Source organism: Ziziphus jujuba, chromosome 1, assembly GCF_031755915.1.
Source record: "Ziziphus jujuba cultivar Dongzao chromosome 1, ASM3175591v1".
Classification (NCBI taxonomy): Eukaryota; Viridiplantae; Streptophyta; class Magnoliopsida; order Rosales; family Rhamnaceae; genus Ziziphus; species Ziziphus jujuba.
The window spans coordinates 44862119-44881199 of record NC_083379.1 but is presented as its reverse complement, the minus strand read 5'-3'; the positions used below and the strand labels follow the sequence as shown (position 1 = coordinate 44881199).

Genomic DNA, 19081 nt, shown 5'->3' with positions numbered 1-19081 from the left:
GTACTAGGCTGTTTGATTGCCATGAAAATCAAACAAATGGTAACATATACGTGTTAATTGGTCTTGCTATTCTTTTATTCTCTTCTCCTTACTCTTGTTTTATTTCCTGCCTCATACGCATTGTTTGAGTTATCTGCTTGAAGGTTCTGTAACTTCAAATTAACCTCTATATAATTTCCCATGCATATAAGTATAACGTAGAAAAGGACAAATATTAAGAAACTTTTGAGTCTTCATAGTTGAGATGTACCGGCTGTGAAGGCTGAGTTTGAACCCTGATATAAAGATTGCAAGGGAGTTAATACAACAAAGATGGAGCAGTACGCCAAGTTGGAATTGAATAACAAAGAAACTTGATCAGACTAGGAGATCAAAAGCTTACTTGCTCAATCTCAATGTGGTGCTCATTGTCTATCCAGTTCTGTTCTTGAGAGAAGCAGGACTAATTTGGTACATTCATATTTCTTTAGATTAGGTATAATTCCCTCAAACTGATCAACAACCTGAATGACTTGCTTCAGCCAAGTCTCTGTATTGTTGTACTTTTAGCCAAGTTCGTTTTAAGATATTGTTTCACATTATTAAATGCTATAAGATGAAGAGTTACTTATAACCATACACTTCTATATAATGAAATGAAGGTTCACAAAAGGCTGAGTTGCTCAAACAAATTATATTATTATGTACTTTTGGCAGCCATTATGGCAGCATTTTTGCCTTGTTTGACATTTGGATAGATTGCAGAAGTACTGGATGATAGAAAAATGGTTAAGGGAGTACTGGATGATAGAAAGATGGTTAAGCCCGCTCTTCTCTCAGATGCATGCATCTAATCCACGTATGTATATGCATCTTTGTTCATTTTCATTAGTATTTATGATTCTACTCTGTATATACAATGTTACTATTTTTTTTTTTCTAGTAATTAATGTTCAATTATATAAATGTTAATTGTAATGGTTAAAATATCTTCTTTCAAATGGTATTGGCGGGTTGCCACATGGGGACCTCCATCTACTTATTGACAAAGCCTGCGTTGTGCTCTCAATGGATGATTGTATCAAAATATAGAAGAAAGCCGAGGAACAAGTTTGGTTCGGGACAAGTTCCACATACAGATATCAATATCTCTCATATCTTTTGCTCATGTTGTTCTCTTTGTCAAGAAATTGAGAGAGCTAAAAAAAAAGATGACTTGATCCTGCTACAGGTACATATATATCTACCACTCCATTAATTCTTCTGATCAATACTTCTTATTTTCTGCTTCTCATTCTAATAATTCTTGTCAACTATGTATTTGGAGATCTCATTACAATATTGTTATGTTGCAGTATGGAATGGAGATCAAACAACAGCATGAAGATCAAACAGTAGAAGCTCCTCCTCAGACTCAAGCCATGTCCAAGTAAAAAGATATAATATGATATTCATCCCAGCTTATTGGGAAAACTGTTAAATTTCTTATTACACAAACAGTACTGGGTGTGTTTTTTGATTTTTTTTAATTTATTTTTTATGATAATTATAGGCCTTTCTTGATTTCCTTATTTTACTTTTGAGTTATAATTGTACGTGCATATTTTGATGATTATAATTAACTTGTTTATAATTTGAACGGAATTGGATGCGTGGGAGTGAATGGCTATTTCTTTTCATTTGCTAGTTTGCTTACTAATGAAATGTGCTTAACCCTTGGATCTCAAGTTGTATTCACATGATTTACCAAAAAAAAAGTTGTATTCACATGACCCTTATTTTTGCATTTATTAGCTCCAAGTAGTGTTCGATTACGCTGTTGATTTGGTATTGATTTTTTTAAAAAAATTATTTAACCTAAACTTAGTTTGGAATTAAGCTAATTAAAAAAATCCAATTTTTAAATTGAAATATGATGATAATCAACTTTGACTTGATGTAGGCGATCATTTAACTTTTAGTGGTAAAGATATGTTTTTTCTAATCGAATTAAGAACCAAGTGGTGCAAAACTTTTGGGTTTTAAAATGTTGATTTTTCTATTTTAAGTTTGATAATAACAAGATGAGATAAAGTTAAACCACAAAAGTTCAATCAATTTGGCTCATCATGTCATGATGAGCCAAATTTAGCTCAAGTGTGTATTTAATGGATATAATACATGTTGAATATTTAATAAATTTGATCGATCGGACACAATTCACGGTCCAAATTGAATAACAATATTTAAAATTTATATAACCAAAATTGATCACTCTGACTCTTATCTACATGGTAGACGATGAGCTCGTTTTGTTGACATTGCCAACATTGGGGCCCTCTTTGTACACCCAAAAAAAAATTGAGGGTTGTGTTAATGATTATTGAAATTGCATTTGCCTTTCACTCAAAGACAAGTCCAATGGTCTGATTTATTATATATAGATTTTTTTCCATAAAATACGCATATTTTTTTAACATTAAAAGGGCATTAATATAATACATATAATTAGATGATATAATTCACACATGAGTAGATGATATATAATTTGCATGGTACGTTATTGAAACTGAAAATATGCCCCTATTTCATAGCCAATCTGATAAAAATATATATAAAGTATATGGTACTATATATGTAAAATTGCAACATATTTATTAAGAAACACTTTTTTTTTATAACTAATACTTGATAATGATGATAATATAATTTTTAAAAAAAAATATGTAGCTACATTTTGTTGACTAAGATTCATGTGATGATACAAATTATAATATTTACATGTGTTTCCCTCGTGTTAGAACCGCTAAAAGATTAATATGGTTGCTCATAAATTAGTAAAACATGCACTAAATTCGCCAAAATATGCACTAGGTGTGATGATATGGATGTGTGGTTGGAAGATGGTTTCATCCAAGAAGATGACTATTTTGAATGTTTAAAAATCATATTCTATTTTTTTATATTTCATTTTTTTTTTTTTAAAAAAAAGGTAAGAACCGCTAAAGTGTGATTATGACAATATTAGTTTTGACTCAAATCAAGTTGCATTTGTGGAAGCAACAAATTTAAAAAAAAAAAAAAATTAATTGGCGTTTGGTTTAGAACCGCTAAAGTGTGATTGTGACAATATTAGTTTTGACTTAAATCAAGTTGCATTTGTGGAAGCAACAAATTAAAAAATAAAAATAAAAAATCAATTTGCGTTTGGTTTAGAACGCCTATAGTATTTTTCTTCATATAAAACAGAAGGCTATTTTCACAAAAATAGTAAGTCAAACAAAACACCCAATGGTTCATAATTATAGGATATCATATCAAATAAGTTCTGATTTGTTACCATATTATTATATTAGAACATAGTTTTAAAAATCTCAAAAACGCAAACTTATTTTTAGATAATAAAACAATCAAGATAATCATGAATTTTTTTATGATGAATTTTTTTTTTTTCTGTCTTTATGAGAGAATTATAAAATTTGTTTCATAACCTCGGCATACTGAATGCATGAAGTTGACAGAAACCTGAATATATATACTGCTTCAACACCACGTGCTACATTGAAGTTGTTAGCATTGATATGGAAGAATACGTTGAGATCAGATTTTTTATTTTTATTTTTATTTTTTATTTTTTTTTAATATTTTGGGGGGTGAAAGAATATGTTGAGATCAATTGCTTTCTTCTGATTCAAAAATGAAAAGGGAAAAGAAGAGTTATTTTGTTTCATGGTTGAACCATATTCATAGTTATACCTTGGTTTGTTATTAAAATTTTTTATTGTTTGCACTTTAATATTTAAATTTTATATTTTTGGTACATTTCAATCCTTAATCTAGTTTCAGAATTGCTTAACTAATAGTTTAAAAAACAAAATGTGTCAAAAATTATAATTTAAAAATCAAAGTGCCAATAAAAATTAGAAAACGAATAATAATTGTAGATATAGATTAGAAGAAAAATACTATGTTTAAAGCAGGAAAAGCAAATATAAATTTGGATTTCAGGAAGGAAAAGGGAATGGGATTTTAGTGAATGATAGACAAGTGGCGATGATTATGAAGTGATTTACAAGGAAAAGGAAACTCCCTAAAAGAAACAACGATCAAAATAAATCCACGTCCCAGAACTTTCATAGAAAACCCCTCCCCCAAAAAGGCCTGGCCTTTTCCTTCTTCTTTCTTCTCTTCTCTCTCTCCAACCCCCACAACCAGTCCCACACCTTTCCTTCTCAACTTTTCTCACCATTTTCCCACCTATGTCCAAACTACAATATTTGGGTCTCTTTTTTTTTTTTTGTGTTAAATTTTTTACAGAGAGAAAATATTGAATTTTTTTTTCTTTTATCAGTTGAAAAAGATGGACCAAAAAAAAAAAAAAAGAAGAAGAAAAAATCTACCATTTAATTGGATAGATATAAGTACCAAAGCCAAATCAAATTGTTGATAGGAAAAGAAAGAAAAGTTTGGTTTTTTCTTTTATAATAACTTTTCCTGTGTTGACTTGTGTTCTCTGAAATGGATGCATTTACTACGTTGTTGTTGTTGTTGTTATTATTATTAAATAAAAAGGAATTAAATTTGATATATTTATTTGATGTTTTTGGCGTTCTGGTTTTTGGCACTCTGTGTATGAAAAAAAAACATAGCGTCTTGAAGCGTAACTCTTTTAGTATTTAAATTCTATCCAAATCGACAACTAAACCCCACGCCCGCCCCCAAATCACAAACCTACCCATCCGATCGAACAAAAGGAATCGAACCGGAGCTCACCGGTCACCCAACAACGACCATTTCGATAGCTGACCGACTGGCTGACTGACTGACACGGAAACCCAAAAAAAAAGAAATTCAGTGAAGGGCCACGTACATCATCAAAAAATTGTGACTAATTAAGAAAGATAGACTGGTTAGCCAGCCACCACCTAAAAATGAGCTCCACCACCACCTCATTTAAAGTATTCAACAACCACCTAAAACCTCTACGCTCTGTTTCACCTTCTTCGCTGCGCTTAAATTTCTTTTGCTCTCTTACCTTTCCCTTCACTACCACCATTCCTTCTCTTTCTTTCTCTAAACAATCTCGTATCTTCTCTTGTAAGTTGTTTTCATTCCTTTCTTCCTTTTGTGTTTCCTTTTTAATTTTTTTTTTGGGGTATTGGGTGTCTGTCTCTGTTTGGTTCCTTGGAAAGTGAGAACGATAAACAGGGGAGGAGTAATGTACGGACAGATAAATGAATTTCCTCGGTTGGGTTTTGCATAAATTTTTATCATAAGCAAAAGTGTGAGTTTGTCTTTGATGGGTTTTTATTTTGATTTTCAACTTCTTTGTATCATATATTTATCGCGGTGTCATCGCCCTTTTATTGAAAGTTTTTTTTCTTTTTCTACAAATGGGTTTTTCCTTTTTTCTTTGTGTGTGTATGAATTTAAAAGAAAGAAAGAGAGAAACTCCTGAAGTGTTTGCTATTTGGAATCATATACGTTTATCAGTTTCTTCTCTTTCGTTCTGTCTTAATCCTTGTTTGTTCTGCTAATTGTGTCTTCATAAGAAAAAAGAGCTAGTTGGATCATGGATGTGGTCAAATGGATTTTAATTTTCATTGGCATTTGGGGGTTAAAAAACCTACAATGTGCAGATGTTTTGTGCAATCTGATTACTAATATTCTGCTATATGCTTGTTATGATCGCTAGCACTTTTTACTGGAACATTTTGTTACTTGGGATTTAGCCATTCAATCAACTTGTTCAATTTACTGTATAATTCATCATAAGAGAGCTTGAACTTATCCATTCCATCATCCTGTTGAGCACATGTTTTTGTTGTCCAATTAAAGAAAATTAACTGAGTACTACATCTATGCTTTAGAAGTTATAATACAACTTGCAAGGCTTATGGATTTGGGCCTTTGAGGAACAGTAAGCTATAAGTTGCTGGATGATACACTGTTAATCATGATCTGATTCGTTGTTGTTATCTTAAAATCTATTTTACAGCATTGCAATCTGGGTCATTTATGGAGGTGGTCAAAGAAGTAGCTAAGCAAGGGTCAGAGGCTCGTGATGGTGTTGCTATCAGAGCTGACCAGAAAAGTTATAGTTACCTAGAACTAGTCTCTTCTGCGTGGAGGATATCAAGGTTGTTATGTGGTGCCAACTTAGATGTGGTAAGTCTGAGTTTACTTTCCCGCTAATCACAAATAAGGGGAAAAACACCTGTTTTACTGGTGATCTTGTTAAATTTCGGGCAATGAAGGAAATTTTTAGAGGTGAAAATTCGATGTTGGCAATGTTTTCTTCTTTCTGGGAAGCATTTTATAACCATGACTACTATAGTCGGATAAAACCAAAGCAACCACATCAAATGAGTTGATCAAGATAAAGGACTGGAATATAATGAAACACAAGATGTACAATTTCTTTTACATTCGTGGGTGTAAAAGTGAAATACTGTATCCTTTTGGATTAGTTTTCCAGCATTATGTCTTATATTTATGTTTTGGCTATTTAGGCTAGTGAAGCAGGCAAAAATGGCTCTGTGCTAACTAATGGTGTGAGAAAACATGGTCATCTTGGTGGAGCTCGTATAGGAATTGTGGCTAAACCATCTGCTGAATTTGTCGCCAGTATACTCGGGACCTGGCTTAGTGGTGGTGTTGCAGTTCCACTTGCACTCAGCTATCCTGAGGCTGAACTCTTGCATGTGATGAATGATTCGGTATGCCCTTTCCTTTTCTTTTGTTTCTAAATATTGCTTTGCCCTTCAACAACATTATTCACTGATTGGATCTTTTAATTATATCTGATTACGGATATGACATTAATTGTCGTCTGATTTATAGGAGATTTCATTGATACTAAGTACCGAAGATCATCAAGAACTTATGAAAACTGTTGCTGCAAAAACTGCTGCTCAATTTTCTCTTATTCCATCTGTTCCCAGTTTTTATTCAGAAGAAAGTGCTGTTGATCATTTACAAGATGGAGAAATAGATGTAGAAAGAATTTTGCAGTGGAATGCAGAGCACTCAAGTAAGACATCAGAGTATAGTTTATATTTAGAACATAAATCACATACTTAAGTGCCACTGTATGGAGTTGAAAACAAATTTCAGTCATATTCTTACTGGTGGGCAGGTGAGGATCCTGCATTAATTATATATACCAGTGGTACAACAGGTAAACCTAAAGGAGTTGTTCACACTCACAAGAGTATCGTTGCACAGGTATGTACCTTATTAGATATTTTTTCCTTTGAAAATCAAAGTTAATATATCAATCCAAGTGTATCTATCTTTATTGCAGAAAGTGTGACCTTTTTCCTTAGAAAATTTAAGTTGTTATTGTCTGGTAGAGCTAATACTTGCAGATCTTGCAACCCTTTCTTGATGTAAATTTCTCAGTTACCATTTAATTGTGACAGACCTTTTGTGCTGACTTTGGCTGGATCAATTTCAGGTTCAGACCTTGACAAAAGCTTGGGAGTATACACCTGCAGATCGTTTTTTGCATTGTCTACCATTACACCATATCCTTCTACTTATTTTTTACTGCAAGATTGCAATTGCAGTTTCTCATACAAATATGAGCAGAGCAAACTAAAGATAAAAGATTGTTTCATATGAATTGTGGCGCATATTATACTTTCCTTGTTGATATAAGATTTGTTCAAGTTGTATTTAAAGTGTGCTTAAATGGATCCTTGACTTATACAATACATGTTCATGGGTTTTTCAACGGTCTACTTGCCCCTCTTTATGCTGGTGCCACGGTAATTTATTTTGATTTGTCCTCCTTTTAATTTGCTGCTCTATGGTGTTATCTATTGTCTTCTTTCCAAACTACTATTTTGCAATACAAAAACCATGCTGAATAAATGAGTTTAGATCTTATACTAAGTTTTGGTTGTAATGTGACCTGGTTTTTTCCTTGAAGGTTGAGTTCTTGCCAAAGTTTAGTGTGAGGGGTATCTGGCAGAGATGGCGTGAATCATATCCAATAAATGGAAATAAGACTGGTGGTGGCATAACATTGTTTACTGGAGTAAGTCCTGTCTTTATGTTAAGCATGTGCAGCTCCTATGCAACCTGGAGTTGTTGACATATGTTATTTGGTTAAAGAATCTTTAACTTTGTTTTACCATGTAATATAAAACAGTTTTCTGGTTTATAAACAAAAATTTCTTAAAAATGTTGTTCATGGCTGGACAAGGGGCTTATGTCTTTGGATCTTACTTATATTCCTTTATGCTAGGAGCTTCTAAAGATATGCCCTTTCTTTTATGCCACAGGTTTTAATCTCTTTTTTCAAGATTATTCCTAATCTAATTGTGAATTTTCCATGGCTGAACCACAACTAAATGCTGTTATATCTTTTAGGTTCCAACTATGTATACTCGACTAGTACAAGGTTATGAAGCAATGGATCCAGAGCTGAAAGCTGCCTCTGCCTTTGCAGCAAAACAGTTGCGTCTTATGGTAGGTAGCCTCTCTCTTTTTTTTTTTTTTGGGATAGCATTGTAGGTAGCCTGGAAATACTTATTCAAACTGGCTTTATGTTTGAGTAGGATTTATTTTATTCAGTTCATTGACCTCCTGAGTTCACAAATAATCTTGAATTTACTTAAAATCCCATGGGCTTTGCAAGGATTTAAGGTCTCTTCCCACTTATACTTCCTGTCTTGGCTGCATCTGGGCTCTGTTTAAATTTCTTTTATTTTCTTTTTTACTTCTTTGCATCAAACTGGACGCATGGTTTTATCTGCTAAGATAGATTGCTCCTCCAATAAACTTCCAATTTTATCATTTTGGTTCTCCACTTCAACCGAATTTTCTTGGTTTTTTTTTCCTTTTTTTGGGTCTAGATTAATTGATGAGTGTTTAATCCTGTGGCTGAGAATATTATTTCTCTTGCATAGATGTGTGGCTCCTCTGCTCTTCCTCTTCCTACCATGCAACGATGGGAAGCAATCACTGGACATCGTCTTTTGGAACGATATGGCATGACTGAGGTAAGCAAAATATAGTTTAAATTCCTTCCAAGAGTCATCTTTTAACTTTATGAAGATTGCATTTAATTTAATATGTTTAGTGTGTTCTTATCATAAAAAACGTTTGTTGTTTTCAGTTTGTCATGGCAATATCAAATCCCTTAAGGGGTGAGCGCAAGGCAGGGACTGTTGGCAAACCATTCCCAGGAGTAGAGGTTTTAAAATTTTTCAGTCTTGAATATAATTCTGTGAGCTGTTTAATGTTTTAAAACTTATGAAGAAAGATTTTGAGCGTTCAGCTCTAACAATTAGCATTCCTGCTCAAGGGACCTATTGAAGGGAGAAAAGAAAACATATGATAATAAATGGGAAGGTTCTGTTAATGAGCTGCTCAATGTTTTGAAGATTCTGATGAAAGTTTTTGGATGTTTAGCTTTAATAATTAGCTTACATGCTGAAGAGTACCTTACACGGGATGAAAAGGGAAGAAGACATAATATAATAATTTGGTGGTTCTTTTTTCTATTAATCGTGAATATAAACACTTTGGTGAAGTAATATGGCTAGCTAAGTGTGAAACAACAATGACGTATTTGAATTCTGTGTAAGATGTCTAACTGATATGCAATTGTGTATATGATTTAGGATGAGTTGATTTTGGACTTATTTCAGTATTATTTGGCCTGTGGTAGGTAAAGATTATTGCAGATGGTGAGAGTGGAAGTGACTCAGAGGAGGTGGGTGAGCTTTGTGTTAAAAGCCCCTCATTGTTTAAGGAATATTGGAAACGCCCTGAGGTATTTCAGATACCCATAAATTAGAAGTTATGTTCGTTAACAAGAGCACATACACACATAAGGAGAAGGATATGAAGTACAGTTAAGTTCTTGAGAAGGTCAAATTTTGTCTCTGACATGATTATTCTGCAGGCAACTAAGGAATCATTTACAGATGATGGGTTCTTCAAGACTGGGGATGCCGGTACAGTGGATGAAGATGGATACTACATCATTTTGGGACGTAAGAAGATCTAAAACTTATACTGTTACTAATGTGTTGTCATGTTTGTTTAAAATGCATCCCTCAAAAGAGGACGAGAAAAGAAACAGAGAAACACTAAATATTCATATTTGACACATAATAAATATTCAGTTCGCTGTGTGTGTCCGCCAACATTATTAGTTGAATAGTACCTCTGTTTGTCAACATGCTGATAATGGCTCATCTACCTCGACATGGAATCTGCTTGGTATATTAAGTCCTCACGTGGTTTGTAGTACTGTGCTTGACATGGAATATGGTTAGTGAATTAACTCTTCACATGGTTTGTAGTACTGTGCTTGACATGGAATATGCTTAGTGAATTAACTCTTCACACGGTTCATAGGTTTGTACTTATAAGCTGTATAATTCCCTATTAAAATTTAAATGTTCATGTCTGTTCACATTTAACTGATTACTATTGCTCAATATTCATTCCTTATGTTTTGACATACCTCTTATTGTATTGAAATAACCTCATGTCCAGCAGATGCCTTTTCAGTCTCTGTTTTTAAATATGTTCTTAAGATTCTACAGGACTTGTCAGTTTTGTTGACAACGCATAATGACCACTTGATTCTAATTTCCAGATGAAAATAAACGTTTTAGAATGTTGAAACTTGAAAGAATTAGAGCTCTTCATCTTTTAAAGACCACCTTGATACATTATCTTCTAAGCTGCACATCCTCATTGGCTTCTACGTTTTTCTTATGCCTTGTATCAGGTACAAGTGCTGATATTATGAAGGTTGGTGGATACAAGTTATCAGCTTTAGAGATAGAATCGATTCTTTTAGAGGTAAGCAACTTTAGGAAAATGACCTACTCTCTTATATCGTTGTATGATTTGTTCTTTTCCTTATCATTCTCTCTCTAAAGATTATCACAAACAAAGAAGATAACTGTGGAACTTTTTTACACAATTGGATTCGTAGTTCATATTAAAGCTCTCTCATTCGTGCAGCATCCACATGTACAAGAATGTTGTGTGTTGGGTGTCGAAGATAAAGATTATGGAGAAATTGTATGTGCAATAATTGTGCTGGATGTGGAAGCAAAGAAGAAGGCAGAGAAGGAGTCAAGACCGGCTTTAACATTGGAACAACTCTGCTCTTGGGCTGGAAGCAAACTTGCACCCTACAAGGTAAATTTTACCAATTCTCACCTTTCTCTTTCTTCTTCATTTTCCAAAATCATATTCAAGCTTTCACCTAAACAAATACCGTTTTCTCTTATTTCCAGCTACCGACTCGATTGCTTCTGTGGGATAAACTACCTCGTAATGCCATGGGAAAGGTAAATTATTTTCACGTCTTTCAACTTTCAAGCTTTCAACTTTGTAAGGTTGCATGTATGCAAATTTTTAATTATTTTTCCTGATTTCACGTTCTTGTCTTATTTGCAGGTGAACAAGAAAGATTTGAAGAAGAAGCTGTCTTCTGTATAAGAATTTGAATGTAGATTCAGATTATGGTATACAACATCTTAGTATAGAAGCATGTTCTTTCCTCTTGGCACTCGGGCAAAGCTGAACCGGGTGTCATCTATCATGGTCAGTCACTTTGAGAGGAATCTATAGCTAATTCTTTGCGAGTAAAACCTCATGTGATGTAAAAAAGTAGAAAAGAAGAAGAATAATTTCACTTAGTTAGCCAATTTATTAATTTGTACAAGGTTTTTATGTGTTTTTATAATATCAGACACTATTGGTTTCTTTTTGTTCCGCATTACTGCTCTGGATACGAGGAACAGACTGAATGACTGATTAAAATTAAATACTTGAAAAATAAACTAATAGTTAGTAGTCAGTCATTATGACGTTAAAAATAGTAATAATTGTAAGGTCCAATCTCATAATGGTTTTTATTTATTTATTTATTTATTAATTGATTTTTGAACAATTTTTGTGACAGCTATTTGTTGTCTTTTTTTTATTTTTATTTTTATTTATTTACGTTCCACCCACCATCATATAAAATAATAGAAAAATTCATGAGAAGAGTGATAAATGAGGTGTCGTTTAAATGAATATAAAAGTTTCATTGTTCCATGGCCTAAGCAAAAAATAAATAAATAAATGAACGCCTCAAATTGACTTGTAGACCTATATATTAATTTTTTAAGGAAAAAAAAAATGCAAATTAAGCAAAGGGTTAAAAAGGTAAATATATAAAGAGCTAAACGACCACTGAAGACGCTTGCATGAATATTCAGAGATAATTAAACAAAAGAAAAAAGAAAAAGAAAAAGAAAAATAAAAATGGAAGATGAGTATGTGGAAGAAATGGTTAGACGCCTAGAAAATCTATCGAGAGGCAACGAGGAAGCATCAGAGATCGTGAGGAGGAGTCTCGGAGGGCTAGAGGTGGTTCATGCTCAAAAGGGTTTGCTTCGCTGTAAATTTCCAATACCAAACGATGTCTCTGTGAGTGTCGTCGTCTAATATTATAGAATCATTTACATCCAAAACTTAAACCCACAACTTACAATTCTGTTATTTGCATCCATATATCCAATCCTGATTGATTGGTTTACAATTACAGGATCCAGATGGAAATTGGCATGTGGGTGCAATTGCATCCCTAATGGACACTCTTGGAGTCTCTGCCGCATATACCTCTACAGGTCTTTCCAGACTAACCGTTGATTTCAACATTTCTTACTATTCCACCGCTAAGATTCAAGTACCACTTTTCTCTTCTTTTATTTTTCTCTTTTAATTCCCTTGTAAATCATATTTGCACTTTTATCATATACTACATATAACTTAATACAATCAACCAAATATAATAGAATCCTTTTAGGGGCCTCTGTTTCCACATCTTTCACTCTCAAAGTTGGAAAATGCTTTCAAATTTTTATGCTTTTTAGTCTTATGTTTTCCACTTTCATGCTTTCATATGGAAATTTGTGTCAAAATCTTTAATCTGGGTGGTTGTGTTTTGATTTCTAAAAAGTGACTTGAGTTCTTTTGCCCAAGTTGACAAATTTTCAACAAGAATTAAATTGGGTTTGGTTGATGGTAATGGCCTACTAAAAATGCATGGCAGGAAGTAGTTGAAATAGAAGCAAAGGTGGTTTCAAAGAGAGAGAAGCTAACAGGTGTGGTTTTGGAGGTTAGGAAAACAGAGGACTCGCAACTTATTGCTGTTGGGAGGCAGTGGGTTGCTTCTTCTTCATCCTCAAACACCAAAAATCATCCTGACCTCAGCAGGCTATGATTTTTCACTATTCCAATTTTTGTTTATTCCATATAAATATGACAAAGTCAATTTTCAAGACCCTCCGTTCGTTTGATTTAGTTTTACATTTTTTTTTTTTTTTAATGAATTGATTTAGTTTTACTTTATTTGTCAGATTTGCTCTCCTACATATTTGTTGGAAATTTCACCAATGTTGGTAATGCTCATCTCCACGTCTTCTGATATGACAGAAATTAATTGGTACCCATTTAAAATATTTTTTAATATGGAGGAAGTCAACTTTTACTTGCAGTTTATTAATCTATCATATCAGCAAGCAGATTGTTAATGGTGATAAATAATAATTTTTAAATTTTAGATGTAAATTATAAGGTTGCAAATTTATCAGTATCTATGTAAATTTTAATATATATATATATATATGTAATAATGTATGTGTGTAATAATTTACTATGTTTACAATAAATATAATATCATAAATCACCGATTTGTAGATCCATATATCTGCCCTTTTTTTTTTTTGTTTTTTAATATATGTATATATATGCTTGCCTTTTTTTTTTTTTTTTTTGTTTGTTTGTTTGTTTAACATGTGAAATGTATCCCCAACCCCCAATATAAATATAAAAAATAAAAGAAAATAGATACCCATATTTAATTTGAAATTATATCTTTCAGATTGTTTTTGTTGATAAAATGGTTTTACATAATTGATTGGATTATTTACAAAAAATAAATAATTCATTGGATTGACAAAGGCAGGTGAGATTGAAAAACAAGTATTGACAATTATGAAAAAAAACAAAGATGATCCCAAATCTCTAGGCCAAGTTGGATTTAGAGTTTCATCTTGTAATCAATTTAATGAAAAGGATAACGGACCTACCCTTGGGAGTACGACTACAATGTCTACATTTTAGTGGCTTCGTACAACGACATAAAATAAAAGTCACCCAAAGAAAGAAATTTAAAAAAAAAAAAAAAGACTTATTAAGTTTTTATCTTTTATTTATTTATTTTTGTATAATTAATGTAAAAAGAAAACGTTTGAAGCCCAACTTTTTTGTTTTTTGACATTTACTTGAAGCCCAACTCAAAACAAGAAAAACAATAATAAAAAAAACAGTTTTAAGCCCAACTCATGGAGTCACATTGACTTTCCAACTATATAGTTTAATGAAAGTACATGAATCGAGAAGAGGGGTTAAATTGGTAAATTCATACCGTTTTGTTCAACATGTACTGTATACAATACAAGAGAAAGAGATAAACAATGTCAGGTTGATTGGGGCTATAAACAAGACATGTTTGGCCTGTAAATTCAAAGTTTCATTACATGTGCCTGATTGGTTTGCTACATTTATTTGGATTAATGGTTTCATAGTTTCGATTTATATAATGTATATACTGTCTGGATTTTAAGAAAATGCTAAGTAGGAACGGTCTATCCACATGACTTGTTCGAGAAATTCCCCCCTCCCCCTCTATCGACTAGGTCAAAAATATTTTTATAGTTCTTGACCATGTACTTTAGATCAGTATTTTACTTTTTGAAAACAAAAAAATACAAATCAGCCATTCATATATGTGAGTTCATGAGTTGAGTTTAAAATTTTGGTAAATTTTATTATTGTCTCGAATGATCTCATACTGTAATAATACATAGTACAAAACTACGATATGATACCTATGATACTATTAAAAGACAAACTAGTAAATTTTTAGTTACTGCAGGCCAAGCAAAGTGTGCAAATTAAGCAGATAAATTCTAGAGTGAGAAAGAAAGATTCTAGAGAGAGAGAGAGTAGAAATCACACACAAAATAAAAAATACTGTTTATGTCTGTTCCACTCTATATAATGCGATTTGTTAAGCTCACTAATATTTCCTCTTAAAACTTCTAATAGTAGTTACAATATGACTGACTTAAACACAAACAGTTCCTTACCAACTCGACTCCAACAACATCTTCACGTCTGCTACTGCTTCACTTGTTGGATTTGTTTTCACACTCAGCTCTGGGTTGTCTGTTATCAAGCACCCTATAAATATGTTATAGAGTGCATATTACCAAATACTTTGATGTCATATGACCAAATATAAAAAAAAATAATAATAATAAATAAATAAATCATGTTGGTGATATTTTTTTTGTGTGCATATTATATATTACATTTTTTTCATTATGTTATATTTTGTTTAACTTTATATTCAAATCTATTATTAACCATATGTAAAATTTAAAATTTTACTTAACGCTGTTTATATAAACGCGACTATGCTTTTGAAAGTTTTACTTGAATTAGTTATGGAAATATCTTTATAAGTTGCTCACTATGTCAATTTATTATTCCAACATGCTAATTATGAACCAGATATGATTGAAATGATATTATTATGGATGTGTGAGAGTGGGGTGGTGGTGGTTGGTGGTCTTTATCATCTCAACTAGTAATCATAACAAAGAAGAAAATTGGTAGTAAAAGGAGATGAGTCTTTGTGCAGTGTGGAACATTAATCTGTTTGCATCATGTGGACCGCAAGTCTCATTTATCTCCTCTGTAGAGAGAGAGAGAGAGAGAGAGAGGCTGATTGATTTTATCAATCAGTCAATTTAATAAGGAATGACAGAATATTAAACTGGTGAGTGCCACTATAAGTGTTAGTGGGATTCCTTTAATCGTATAATTTATCTTTAAGAATATGCTATATTGATCAAATTGTGTTAGGAGAACAACTTTTACCTCCATTGTTTGACTTCCATGAATTACTAATTAACTAGATACGAGTTTCGTATGTTAACCATGTTATTATTTACTCTTAATTAATTCATTTTTGTTTAGAATTTGTTCTCAAAAATATATTATACATGGAGCATGCATGGTACTTACATGACTTATGTGTATTTATGATATACTTTTATAGGAGTTTAGCACTTGGCTTTTTCATGGTACTCTTTCATCGTACTATAAGTCACAGCCAATATTTACATGCTCCCATTATCAGGTTAGTACTTATTAGTTCTATGTTACATGGTGTTGGATCTGACTACAGCAAGAACTTCGAGTTGACTTTGTTATCAAACACAAAACAAAGAATAGCATCAATTCCAATCCTTAGAAGGAGATCATTCTAGGGAAGTGAAATTCATAGTAAGGTTAATGATTGGGACTAACCATAGTCTTCTTTGATTCTTCAAGCCCAAACAGAGTTAAAAACGGCTTATCAAGATTTTCATCAGTAATGTCAATATATATATAAACATTACCTGCACCAAATGAGGGTGTTAATTAGGAAAATATATAACGCCAAAGGTTTCGAGCAGTAGCTTCTACAATATTTAGTCCTAGTCAGTACCTTGGCCTTGAATTTTCTTGCAGCACCTTGAAGAGGCTGAAGGAGTTTATTGAATTCATCCACCTGACTACCTCTGCAAAATACAGTTACCTGGACAGCCATGGAAATAAGTATTTTGAAAATTAACCTCGTAATTCACACAAGCATGAAACATAAAAAGTTTATGTCGACTGCTAGTCCAGTCAAGACTTTGATTTCTATACCAGAATTGTGCTCTTTGTAGAATGATGAAATGAGAACCACTATTCATTCCTAAATTCTCTTACTAACTTAAATTACTTTACTACTCTCATCATGTCAGATATGATAGCTTATTTAATACAACATGGAAATCATGGAAAATTTTCACTTTCAAGCCTCTCTTAAGGTGTCAACTGTGCAACATCTCATAGTACCGAGACAAGTCGAGACAAACATCGTAGTTACACTTTTGCAAAAAATGATTGTGGAGTTTTCAATTTGTGGTGTTCTTCATCTCCATTTTCTGACTACTTAAACACAAAAATTCACATTCTCGTTTATCAAAAGCAACATGATTATCAATATATGAAATAAATAAATAAAGAAAAAAGCGATAAGCAAAGCATAACAGTGGAAAAATAGTATCAGAAACCTGAAGTTTAATAGGAGTGGAGTAAACTCTTAAACAGCATTTGTCCCTGTCAGTTCGGTAACCATTGGAAACTTGTTATAGTCCAAAAACTGCAATAATTTCTCCATTTCAATGGTTCCATTCTGCAGAACATAACAAATCCATTGCTCATTGTCAGTGAAATATGGCTGGCTGCTGTAATTTTCTAGAGATTTCTGAAACACCAAGCATCATACAAATAACTATAACACAAGAAACTCAAACAATAAAAAAATAAAAAAGCCTCCGACGGTAATTTGTTAAAGCAAACCGATAATAACACACAATTGTCACATGACTAACGGGAGCAAGAGATGAAATATTTTGCCTAGAAAAATATGAAATACATTAACCAGTTTACCAACTCACCATATGCGGTGTATCTTTATGGATCAGCTTTTAGCAATTCCAAATAAAGGACTGGTAAGCCCAATATTTCGGAAGAGAACATTGGCAACCTCGATGTTGCTCACTTCACTTCAGTAAACTGGATTTCGTTGTCAGCAGTTGCTGTTTTTAACAAATTCTTTATATTCTGGCCCCTGAGAATGTTACACCAAGAAGCTCTCCTGGTGTATCAAGAAAATTGAAGCTAAACAAAAAGCCATATCTAAGTGTCTTAAGTTTTTATTCTGGTCTCTGTTTAAGTCTCTTTTTATGCTCTTTTTCTACTTCGTTAAATCAAATTGAAGACATGATTTTATCAAATATCAGCTAAGCTAGATAGACTCGTCCAATGAACTTCCCATTTTATCATTTTTGGTTGTCCTTTGCAACCACATTAATTTTCTTGTTTGTCTCTGTCCAAATTAACTGATGAGTGATTGATCCTGTGGCTAAGAATATAATTTCTCTTGTATAGATGTGTGGCTCCTCTGCTCTCCTACTTCCTACCATGCACATCGTCTTTTGGAACTATATGGCATGACTGAGGTAGGTAAAATATAGTTTAATTTCCTTTCAAGAGTCATCTGTTTGCTTTATGAAGATTGTATGTTCTCATTAATAGATAACATTTGGTGCACGTTTTCAGTTTGTCATGGCAGTATCTTTTTGACACATAAATAATCAACTATTCAATTTTTTATGCTTGCCCAGGCTCATTATTAATTGATACGGCTTCTTTGTCAACGGGTAATAAAGGCTCATCAAAGTGACATATGCCTTGTGTATTAGTAACTCTTCACATGGTTCATAATTTGTACTTGACATGGAACATGATTAGCGTATTAACTCTTAACATGGTTCATGGTTTCGAACTTTTAAGCTGTATATTTGCCTACGTAAATTTTCAACATTTACTACAGGTCTTGACAGACACACCGTTGATTACAACATTTCTTACTATTCCACCGCTAAGATTCAAGTACCTCTTTCTCTTCTTTATTTTTCTCTGTTAATTCCTCGTAAATCATACTATTCCTATTTTTATATAATACTTCATATACAATCAACCAAATGTAGAATCCTTTAGGGGCGCTGTTACCACATCTTTCATCCATAGTTGGGAAATGCTTTCATAATTTTTAGCTTGTATATGTTTCAAATGGAAATTTATGTAAAAATCTTAATGTGGGTTGAGTTTTGATTTCTAAGCATGTATAGGATAATTATCTAGTTAGGATGTGCTGTCTTTGTAAAGTTAGTCTTAAAAAAAAAGGTTCTAATTTAGAAATGAAAATGATGAATTTGTCCTAATTAATTTGTTTTGTATCATAAAGTTATAAACTGAAGAGTTGACCATTTCAAAAGAATTGAATTATGCATAGAAGGAAGAAGTTGAAATAGAAGCGAAGCTAGTCTCACAAAGGGAAAAGCTAACAGCTGTGGTTTTGGAGGTTAGAAAAAGTGAGGACGTACGAGTTGTTGCAGTGCGCAGGCAGTGGGTTGCTTCTTCTTCA

At 32.7% G+C, this 19081-nt stretch overlaps 2 protein-coding genes across 7 annotated transcripts; both read left to right on the top strand.

Annotated features, from left to right (window-relative positions):
* Positions 1-4427: 4427 nt before the first annotated feature.
* Positions 4428-11707, top strand: LOC107405227 (probable CoA ligase CCL8). 3 transcript variants are annotated; one of them, XM_060820403.1, is made up of 17 exons: positions 4453-5055; positions 5957-6126; positions 6471-6677; positions 6802-6991; positions 7097-7185; positions 7418-7489; positions 7680-7730; positions 7895-8002; positions 8338-8436; positions 8877-8969; positions 9086-9163; positions 9641-9745; positions 9878-9968; positions 10715-10788; positions 10954-11133; positions 11232-11285; positions 11395-11707. In XM_060820403.1, the coding sequence occupies exons 1-17, from the start codon at positions 4890-4892 to the stop codon at positions 11434-11436; spliced, it is 1869 nt and encodes a 622-aa protein (XP_060676386.1). In that variant the 5' UTR covers positions 4453-4889; the 3' UTR covers positions 11437-11707. The 3 variants fall into 3 exon arrangements, 2 of the variants coding, with proteins under 2 accessions (XP_060676386.1, XP_060676387.1); XM_060820404.1 differs by lacking the exon at positions 4453-5055 and adding an exon at positions 5094-5242; XR_009640851.1 differs by lacking the exon at positions 11395-11707 and having other exon boundaries at positions 4428-5055; positions 10925-11133; positions 11232-11290.
* Positions 11708-11860: 153 nt separating this feature from the next.
* Positions 11861-13656, top strand: LOC107404992 (uncharacterized). 4 transcript variants are annotated; one of them, XM_025073649.3, is made up of 3 exons: positions 11861-12414; positions 12533-12614; positions 13347-13656. In XM_025073649.3, exons 1-3 carry the CDS (start codon positions 12250-12252, stop codon positions 13412-13414), a joined length of 315 nt encoding a protein of 104 aa, XP_024929417.3. In that variant the 5' UTR covers positions 11861-12249; the 3' UTR covers positions 13415-13656. The 4 variants fall into 4 exon arrangements, with proteins under 4 accessions (XP_024929417.3, XP_024929410.3, XP_015867499.3 ...); XM_025073642.3 differs by having other exon boundaries at positions 12533-12673; positions 13347-13640; XM_016012013.4 differs by lacking the exon at positions 13347-13656 and adding an exon at positions 13040-13340.
* The last annotated feature ends 5425 nt before the right edge of the window (positions 13657-19081 follow it).

Bases quoted from the DNA above. Each gene is read 5' to 3' on its own strand.
- LOC107404992 (XM_025073642.3), top strand. From the start codon at position 12,250: ATGGAAGATGAGTATGTGGAAGAAATGGTTAGACGCCTAGAAAATCTA. The intron at 12,415-12,532 runs GTGAGTGTCGTC...TTACAATTACAG, and splicing joins CAATACCAAACGATGTCTCT to GATCCAGATGGAAATTGGCA. The intron at 12,674-13,346 runs GTACCACTTTTC...TTTATTTGTCAG, and splicing joins ATTCCACCGCTAAGATTCAA to ATTTGCTCTCCTACATATTT.
- LOC107405227 (XM_060820403.1), top strand. From the start codon at position 4,890: ATGAGCTCCACCACCACCTCATTTAAAGTATTCAACAACCACCTAAAA. The intron at 6,992-7,096 runs GTAAGACATCAG...ACTGGTGGGCAG, and splicing joins GTGGAATGCAGAGCACTCAA to GTGAGGATCCTGCATTAATT. The intron at 8,970-9,085 runs GTAAGCAAAATA...TGTTGTTTTCAG, and splicing joins AACGATATGGCATGACTGAG to TTTGTCATGGCAATATCAAA.